Here is a 9,878-nt window from a genome sequence, read left to right on the forward strand (position 1 = left end):
GTAGGTGGGCGCTCCATCACTTAAAGAACACGATTCATTATCCGGGGTTTCATCCCACGTCATTGTACGTTGAAAAGGAGGAGTTTTGTTTGAGTAGGATATAGAGAGCCCATCTGGGCCATCATCAATGTTTCTGTGAATGTTTCAAAATAGAGTATCTTCAGTTATCACTCAGTTTTGCTGCTTAAGGTTGTGTCGGAAGACTTCGCCACAAAAACACATTGGTTTAAAATATTTATTAATTTAAAAATTTTAAATTTTTTTCTATACAAAGATGATGAGAAAAGTCCCATGCACACTCTGGGCATACAATAAAAATAACTCAAATGTCATTGGATGGTTTTGTACAAAATAATTCTTTTTCGGTGGGACCTCCGACAGGCAGTGCAGCCCCCTCTCCGGGCCGGGTGTCCCGGGGGTATGGTGTGATTACCTTACGACACCTGGGGGTGCCCCGCCCCCGTCCCTATGCCCTGGTGTTCACAGATGTCACTATGAGGAATGATAAAGTACCCTATTGCTACTACGCAGAAAACTAGACGGAGACGTGAGGACACTTGAGTGAGGAGCGCCCCGGCTCCGGGAACTCCTGGGGGCCCGCAGGGACTCACAGAGGTTGGCAGGGAGGCTGCAGGGAGTCGGCTCAACTCGGGAAAACGCCTTGAGACGGTTTCAGATGGTGCCCGCTTCTGCCGAGTTACCAACCTGCGGTGGGTTTAGCATCTGTATATATTACAAGTCATTTGCAGAATTAAAACAACCAAGGGATCCACATGGCATGGCAATTAGAAATGCATCGAACTCTGCACGTGGTACAAAAAGCTTCAATATGAAACAGTAATCCTCTGAGAACTGAGCCGGCCCGGGAGGCACCCCCGCTGTGCAGCCTGGGCCTCCCCCACCGCCACCCCTTTCCCGCAAAGCTCAGTCTTATTGCATTTTCCACACACTCATCTCATTTTCCGCAGCCTGAGTCTGTTTTCCTTGTCCCGTTTCTTAAGCGAAAGGATGAATTGGTTGAAAAAGTGCTCTTGGTCCTTCCTTTTTTGAACAAGTCGGAATCTCTGGTCCCGGCCATACTTCTCGGCAAACTCCTTGAATGTGGTCCTGAAAAGCAAGAGGGTCCTGCTAAGCCCTTCCCTGAGCCGAGTCCTGGTGCTCCGGAACCGTGCCCGCCGGCCGTGCCCGAGAGGGAGGGCGCCCCTGCCCCAGGTCCAGCTGCAGGGCCAGGGGAGCAGGGAGTTTGGGGGGATCAATGGGCTAGAGGGAGTAGCTCTGGGCCTCCAACAGCTGACCCACCTGCTCCCCACACTGGGCTACTCCCACTGGGGCTACAGACCCATCGAAGGTGTGTGCATACTTTCACTTGCAGACCCCCCATCGGCACATCCAAGAGCCTCTAGAAATGAGCCTGGCCTCCCTGCCTCTCCGGCCTCCTCGCTCTGAGCCCGCTGCTGCCCACCTGCCCCCCATCGTTGTTTCGGCCACACAGGTCTTCTTCCGTCTCTTGCTCTTACCAATCACCAACCTGCCACGGGTCTTGGCATATGCTGTTCCCTTGCCTGGCACACCCTTCCCTTATTTCTTCACTCATCATTTAAAGCCCACTCATTATTAAGCGTCAGGCCGACCATATTTTCCTCGAGAACATGCTCCCTATCTGGAGGGCCAGAGACCTGTGCATGGCTCAGGCATGATTTTCGTCAAGGATACGACCTCCCTAAGCCTCCATAGTGCAGTTTTACTCGACCCTCCCTCACGGGTGTGGGAACGCCAGTATCGGCTTTGTCCCCATTGGACATCCTGAAGGTCTGGCCCTGTGGCCGGGTGTAGTGAGCACCCAGATATTGGTGGACTGAATCCGTAACTGCCAGGCCAGGGAGTCCCTGTGAGGTCACTGGAGAGGGGTCATGGAACCTTCGCCAGCTCGGGGTCCTCAGGGCTTTCGCTCCTTCCAGGTCTGGACCTGAATCTCAGGAGCTGTGACAGCTACAGAGCGGCCGAGGCCCAGGGGCCACGTGCAGGCGTTCAGACCTGCCTCCCTCGGAGCCTGGCGGGGGGCTGGGCCTGAGCGGCTAGGGTTCCTGGGGTGCAGGGGAAAGCTCAGCCTTGGTCCAGGGGGCACCTTAGCCCCCCCCCCCCGCCCCATTCCTGGCGTATTTCTCTCCATACCTGGATGACACCTTCGACTCCTCCAGAAGTTTCCTGAATTCTTCTTTGGCTAGCAGCAATTTGCTTTTCTTTTCCTTGTATTCCTCTTTTATCCTCGTCTTGACAAACTGTTCAAATATCTGAAAACACACACAAGAGAAAAGTATTAGGGGGCTGCGTATCAGACATGCAAGTTTGTGTTTCAGACACTACAGGGGACAGCAGGACCAGAGGCGAGCCTTTCTCCTCACAGGGGCTGCAGCTCCAAGCCACGGACCTTGGAGGGGTCACTGCCCAGGACTCCACCTGGGTTCCCCCCGGGAGGCCAGCATGCGGCCCCTGCAGGCACCATCCCTCCGACACCAAATCGCCGGGGAGTGGCTGGCTGTGCAGAGCTGGCAGTGTGGACGCCAGCCCTGAGGCCACCGTGAGTCTCCTCTTGGGTCTCGGAGAGCAGCCTGCAGTCCCGTCCCGCCAACTCTCACATCACAGCCAGCTACACGCAGAGGACGTACTCTGTTCTAGTCAATTCTTATGGCAACGTCATTGCCTTTGAGTCAGTGCGGCACCTGATCCCGCACACTCTGGCCTCCAGAAAGACCCACCTGTGAGTGTGGGCTCAGGGTCACCCTCTCCCAGGGGTGTCACGGAGCCTCCAGGACACCGGTGGGTCATCAAAGCAGAAAGGACCAAGAGGAGACCCGGCCTGGACACTGGCTGCCCGAGGTTGACAAGCCGTGTGTCTGCAGGGAGCCCTGCCCCGCGCTGGGAAGGGCGTGGACGCCCGGAAGGCAAATCCCTCAGGACCGGGGCGGTTTCTCTGGGGCACTGGGGTGGCCCTCCTCTGGTAGGTTAAGGTGGCTCATTGTTCTAACGTCAGGAAAAGGGTCGTTCCAGATGCTAAAGCCACGGCGGGCAGAGCAGGGCTGCTGGTTGCCCGTGCCCTCTGAGCCTCAGGACGAGCCTCAGGAACATCCGCTGAAGGTGTGTGCGAACACAAATGAAAAGATGAATGAAAACCCCACACGGGATCCTATCAGGTCAATAACGAGCAATTCTGTGCCATTCCGACCAGTGGCCCTGGCGGAGGGCGGGCTTCGACGTGGGTGCCCGGGAAGCCTCGCCTTCCTGCCGAGGGGACCGGGACAGGACAGGGCGGAGGGGACAGGATGGGCTGACGGACGCTGTGGCTTGTCTCTGGCTCTGGATTCCATCCGTCACAAGCCTCTGGGATGAGACACACGGAATGCTGGGTGCCCCCTGAAGACGCAGCAGCAGAGACATCCACGCAGGGGACTTAAAAAGGGACAACGCGCGCACATGTACTAAGTCGGGATGTGACCGGCTTATTCCCCCTTCACAGCAGGAGGTGATGTAATCTCCCCGGTTGCCTGGTATTTTAACTCATCGGGAAGGTGAACGCGGGGTTATTATCCAAACAGCGGCTCTGCTGTTGGTGGGAGTCCTGCTCTATTCATTTTAAATCTGGAGAGAGAGCCCGGCCCGCTCTCTGCCCAGAGCCGTTTATCTGCCTGATCAGACACTCCTCTTTCCTCTCCCTTTGCTCCCTCTGCCGCGTTATTTACGCAGCATCACTTCATGCCGCAGGGCTCGGGTCTCTTTAGCAAACTGGACCCGTTTTATTCAGAGTGGGGTCTGGCTTTCCCACAGAGACCCTGCTGGCTCTCGTCCCAGGATGGCATGTTCTAGTGTAACAAGATGAAACACCATGCGTTACCATAGAAACGGGTCTGATTGCAGGCCCTGGACCCCCGCTCCTTGTCTAGGCTCACCCGCTTCCCCTCCGCCGCCCCAGGACCCTCAGGGTTCGCCATGACCACGCTGCTGACGGGAGGCCCTCACAGGCTCCCAGTGGGATGCTTCCATTCGTAAACAGGGCTGTGTGTTTTGAATGGGGCCCAGCTGTCATCCCCCCATCACGTCAGCCTCGGTTCCAAGCCTCCTAGACTGCCGCCTCTCCCCGGGGTGGGGCGGATTCTCCTGAACGCTGGCGTCTACCCTCTGCGGACGCTCGTGCCCAGTGCATCAGCCACCGGCTCCTTCCCTTCCTCCTCGGCCTCGGGACCAAGCGCCCGTCGGCCAGGCCTCCCTTTGAAACATGCTCCAGGCAGGCTACCCGCGATCCGGCCCTGTCCTTGTGGGGACGTCCACCCTTTACTTAGGGACACGGTTCCCTGGGCCTCTCCCGTCTCCCCGTTCGTACAACAGACTTTCATCTCCCTAACACGGTCATCCAGGGAGAGCTCATCAAGAAGGTGACAGGATACCCTTCCTCCAGACCTGCCACACACCGGCCACCAACTCCCAGGCTGGAGCACCCGTCCACACCTCCCCCGGACGGCGACATCTGTCCGCCAGCCATGCTCCCAGGCGGGTCATCCCGATGCCGCGTCCCCAGGCTGTCCCCAGGCCTTGCCACCGGTACCTGTTTCCGTTCCTCGGAGTTCAGCAGGAGGTAGCGGGGATCAAACACAACCTTATGCAATTCTTTCTCCCACGTAGAAAACGCTGACACCTGCAGGGGGGGAGGAACAGAGTTGTTTTTAGCACCTGTGCTGAGCCTGCAGCTGCAGACAAGGTCACGGGCCGAGGACAGCCTTCAGGCCGTTGGGGCGGGGATGCAGTGCTGCCGAAAAGTGTTCAACACGTCATGCTTCTAAGACGTCCATGCTGAGAGCGCTAGGAAGTTTCACATCTACTCTCGTGACCCTATTTCTTCCTGGGACGTCTTTCGGGGCCACATGTCTCTGACCCAAAGCCCCGTACATCCTTGGAGCTGTTACACGCTGGGTTGTCACAGCTTGAAGGAAGAAAGGGCACCGTAAAACTTCAGCGTGCAGCCCAGGGAGAGGCCACGCCCTGCCAATAGTCTGAGTGGAGCATCATTTTAGTTGATTTTTAATTTTTTTTCCTGTATTGATTTTTAGAGAGAGAGGAAGGCAGAGGGATAAGGGCCACGCGTCTCTGACCCGAAGCCCCGTACATCCTTGGAGCTGTGACACGCTGGGTTGTCACAGCTTAAAGGAAGAAAGGGCACCGTAAAACTTCAGCCCAGGGAGAGGCCACGCCCTGCAAATAGTCTGAGTGGAGCATAATTTTAGTTGCTTTTTAATTTTTTTTCTCTTTATTGATTTTTAGAGAGAGAGGAAGGCAGAGGGATAGAGAGATAGAAACATCAACAAGAGAGAAACATCATCGATCGGCTGCCTCCTGCACGCCCCCTACTGGAGATCCAGCCTGCAACCTGGGCATGTGCCTTGACTGGGAACCGAACCAGTGACCTCTTGGTTCCTAGGTTTGTGCTCAACCGCTGAGCCATACCGACTGGGCTTAGTTGATTTTGAATCCACACTTAACCCTTTTTGAGGTGGGATTTATTTTTTAAAACTATTTTATTTGGCAATAGTTTAAGGTTTACGGAGAAGTCACAAGCATATTGCAAAGTCGGCATGTACCCCACACCTAGATTTCCATATTGTCAACATCTCCACATTCTCTCGATTCTTCCACGCGACTGCTCACAAAAGCCCACACTGCACTCGGAGGTCTTCAGTGTCCACCTAGTTCTCCCTTCCTGCCCAGGCTCCTACCTACGAACCACGTGACACTTAGTCTCATGTCTCCTGTGGGCCCTGCCAGGGACTCGGTGTCACATAACTCACTCCACCAGTTTGCTGACACTCTTCAGAGGTGTAGATGCATAATAAAATACATTTTTAAAAAATTAACAGTATATCATCCTTGCCTTTGACCGAATCTACAATCTGTGAATACTTGAGATGAGCCACGTCGACAGCGACTATAATTTATGGCGATAAAACAGGCGGCGGCGTATCTCCAGGCAGCCACGCTAACCTCCTGCAGGGCCTGAGCAGTCGAGAGAGGGTGGCTGGGGTGTGGGGCCCAGGACGGAGGCGGGAGCCAGACAGCATGCGCATGACACAGGGCCCTTGCTGCCTGCAAGTGGGCACAGCTGTTCCGGAACAGGGACTCTCGATGACTCGTTACAATCAGCCCCGTGATCACCTCTGATAAATTCCCAGTCCCCCAGACCTGTGTCCCCACAGGTTGGACCGAAAGTCCCCCCTATGGGGCAGGCTGAGCGTCCCCTGGGGCCGTTCTCAGCCCTGAGGAGCCCCGGCGTTCCCCCCCACAGTAGGGCACTCTCTTCTCCACAGCACCCTTCACAGTGTGACGTTGTCCTGGTGACCCCCACCCTGTCCACAGGCCCCGCCCACACTGTTCTGGATCGTGCACCCAGGGGTGCGGTCTTGGGGCCTCTGTAGAACTCTGCCCACGCACAGGTCCCCCAGACCAGTGCCGTTCTCTCCCGAACTTCCCTTCATCTCCAACACTGATCTCTACCCATCGCACCTCGCGCTCCCTGGATTCTGTGGCATTTGGTCCTTGAACAACGGGACCCTTCAGGCAGTTCACACCCTCCCCTGTGACGTCCAGCCTCCCACGGCAGCCTGACTGTGAGGCTGACTCCATGTCCTTCCGGAACCGTGTTCCCCACTCGTCGTGTCAGCTCTGGACAACCAGCAGCTGTCCTTCCAAAAACGTCTGGGCATCCGGTGGCCGGCGCTGTCCGTGAAGGGGGAGCCGTCTGTCTTGGCAGGAGCGCGTCTGTTGTCACCGTGGTGGGCAGAGCCGCTGGCCTCTCCCATTTACGCACGGTCTCCATTTCACCCGGGATTGGAGTCGTCCTCTGCCCCGGCAGTCGTGGGATGTGGCCTCCCCCACTGTGGGCTGCGCTGGCCGGCGTGTCCTCGCCCCTGCAGCAGCCAGCCTCTCGGCGAAGGTCCTCTGACGTCACTATGTCGAGTGGCTGTCTGTTCCCTGCCGTTTCTCCAGCGGAGACACCAGAGCTGGCGTCTACAGCGCGGGCACAGGAGGAGCGGCAGGGCCCACTTCCCACCGACAGATGCCACCGCCAGAATGTGGCCACATCGGGCAGGGTCAGAGGTCACCGTGGTGGCTGGCTGGCACGGCGTCCCTGTGCGGCACCATCTGCACCTGCAGATGCCACGGCTGGAGGGAGGGCAGGTGGAGGGAGGCTGCAGCTCAAGGTCGAAGCTGGTGCCCTGTCTGCAGCCCCTGGGACCGGCCCTTCCTTCTACAGCTGTTTCAACGCCTCTTCGTGAAAATGTCTCGTTTGGAAACCCCAAAGACGTGTTTTGTCAGAACAAACAGCTCCATTGTCTGCCTCTTGACCAGCTGAGCACTGAGCTGTCCCCACCCAGAGGACAGAGTTCGAGGGTGTCCCTCACCAAAGCCCCCCGGGGGTCAGCAGGCCACGGGGGGCGGGGCGGGGGTGCACAGTCTTGAGCACAAAGGAGAAAAGTCACGGATGAGACGGCTCCGCCTCAGTCCCAGCATCACCAGAGCCCGTCCGAGCACCGAGCAAAGGGCCGCCGTGGCCGCTGGGGAGATTGCGTTTTGGAGGAAAATGGATCCCGTTTAAGTAAAGTGTCTGAGAGTTCAGCTCGGGCTAAAAGGTGAGATCACGTAAGTCCCTTAGCGCCCGATGCCGGCGACAGTCCCTCCGTCTCTAGACCAGACCTCGGCAGGCAGGGGCGCCTGCGGGCAGCAGACGCTGCTTTGATCTTCAAAGCCAAAGGCTATTTTGAGTCTCTGTCAATCCCTGGATCCCAGAAGAGGCCGGGACTTAAAGGCCGGAGGACAGGCAGGAAGATGGCCAAGGACGGCTCTGCCAAGTTCTGAATCGCAGGATCGATTGTCTGCCTCGGAGGGGGGGAGGGGGGGTGTCAGTGCCGACTGGCTCACTCAGTTACAGCTGAGGCAGGGGCTCCCCTCTGAGCAGCTGGGAACCCAGTCCTGGCTCCGTGTGCATCTGGGTGACTGTCCGCATCACCCTCCTCATCCTCGTCGCCTCCTGCCTGACTGTATTGGGGCCCAGCGGAGCTGCTGCTGCCTCAGCTCTGGACCACGGCACTGGGGTGCCCAGGGCTCCGTAAGGGGCCAATCTCCATCTCAAACAAAAATCCAGTTACTTCGGACGCTAATGTTTTTTAGCAAATTTTACAATCAAACACTGTGTTGGTGGGTGATCCACGGACCACGGGCTCTCTCCCTCCTGCCAACTCAGGTCTCCCCTGGTCTCGGGGGGATGGACCACAGGCCTTTGGGCGGGAGGGGCAGGGCCTTTCTCACCTGGTGGAGGGAGGTGGGGAAGCAGGTGCCACATCCTGAAGGCCACCAAGGCCACTGGGGGCAGGCGGACGTGACAGTCGCTTAACCACACAGGAGACCCAGCGGCCCCTGAAGAAGGTGCATAAACGTCCCTTTGGCCTGAGCACCCCACGGCCGCCCCCCATGAGCCCCAATGCTGCCAATTCCGTGCTTGAGGAGCTGCCTGGCCATCGTGGACCCGCCCTTCCAGCCCTCCCTCCCGTCTGCTGCTCAGGCTGACAGCAAACACTGTTCTTTGCAATTAGCACTCACACCATTACCCTCTTTAGCCAATTTCCTGCAACGCTCGCCCGCGTCTTCTGTCTCTGGCGCGGGAGCTCCTGACCGTTACAGGCAGCGAGAGATGGACACCACCCAGAGGAAGTGGACAGGCTGGAGGGGGAAGGCTGTGCCCTTGGCGTGTCCTTGACAGTGAGACAGTGTCATCCTTTGAATTTCTGGGAAGCAGCTCTGAGACGGGCTGGGGTGCAGCCAGTGCACCTGGGAGGTGATTCGGACTCACAGAGACTGTCACGGGGAAGGAGAAGCCACGGACGGTACAGGAGATGGACACCACCCAGAGGAAGTGGATAGGCTGGAGGGGGAGGCTGTGCACTTGGCGTGTCCTTGACAGTGTCATCCTTTGAATTTCTGGGAAGCAGCCCCGAGACAGGGGCTGGGGTGCAGCCACTGCACCTGGGAGGTGATTCCGGGCTCACGGAGACTGTCACGGGGAAGGAGAAGCCACGGACGGTACAGGAGGCCTGGCAGGGTCCTGGAGAACATGCCAGAACCGGCCTGAGATTGGTCTCCCAGGGACAGGGAAGTGGGGGTTTGCACCCCGGTCCCCACCCCTGCTGGGTTGAGCAGATGTTTAATCCTGAATTTAGAGGTGGGAGCGTTCGGCCCGTGGAAAGTTCCATGAGCCCAGGTGAGCCAGGTTCCTGCAGGGGAAGCAGAGGGAAGCAAGGGGCCTGGACACCCCGACTCCCACCCCTCACCTCCCAGTGCTCATAGTATTTTACTAATTCGGGGTTGTTTTTTCCATTTTGACGGATAAATACAATTGTACATTCTTATTCCACCATATACTTGGCTGACTTAACTGACTTTCAGGGCTATCCTCCCACTCGGGGTCGTTGTAACCCATCCTAGGAACCGGGGCCGTCTTTGCGGGCAGAGCCTGTCTAATGCTGACGGAGATGTGACTGTCTGAAGAGCTGTGTCCCCAAGGCCCTGGCGGCCCATCGGGGAAAGAGGACTCACAGCAGAGAAGCCGGGAGGAAGCCTCAACCCGAGGAAAAGAACAAGGAGATTCCCAAACGATCAACAGTAAACGCCAAGCTCCTCGCTGCCCGGTGCTGGCGGAGCGAGCTGGACGCACGGTCCCAGGACCTCGAGCATCGCTGCCGGGAGGGCCTGGGGCGAGGAGCCTGCTTCACAACGAGCGGGGATGCTGGGCACGTGCTCACAGGGTGCAGGGAACACGCCCTCACAATGACCAAGATCGG

General features: G+C 57.7%; 1 protein-coding gene across 1 annotated transcript in view; it reads right to left on the reverse strand.

Moving 5' to 3' along the window:
• Nucleotides 1-294: 294 nt before the first annotated feature.
• Nucleotides 295-9,878, reverse strand: part of TCERG1L (transcription elongation regulator 1-like) — a 134,144-nt gene continuing 124,560 nt past the window's right edge. The window contains exons 11-13 of the mRNA XM_014550552.1: nucleotides 4,598-4,687; nucleotides 2,173-2,291; nucleotides 295-1,107 (exon numbers count right to left, since the gene is read on the reverse strand). Of these exons, the coding sequence (XP_014406038.1) occupies nucleotides 951-1,107; nucleotides 2,173-2,291; nucleotides 4,598-4,687 (366 nt within the window). The 3' untranslated portion in view covers nucleotides 295-950. The remainder of the gene's footprint in view (nucleotides 1,108-2,172; nucleotides 2,292-4,597; nucleotides 4,688-9,878) is intronic.

Source organism: Myotis brandtii, unplaced genomic scaffold (genome assembly GCF_000412655.1).
Source record: "Myotis brandtii unplaced genomic scaffold, ASM41265v1 scaffold604, whole genome shotgun sequence".
Lineage (NCBI taxonomy): Eukaryota > Metazoa > Chordata > Mammalia > Chiroptera > Vespertilionidae > Myotis > Myotis brandtii.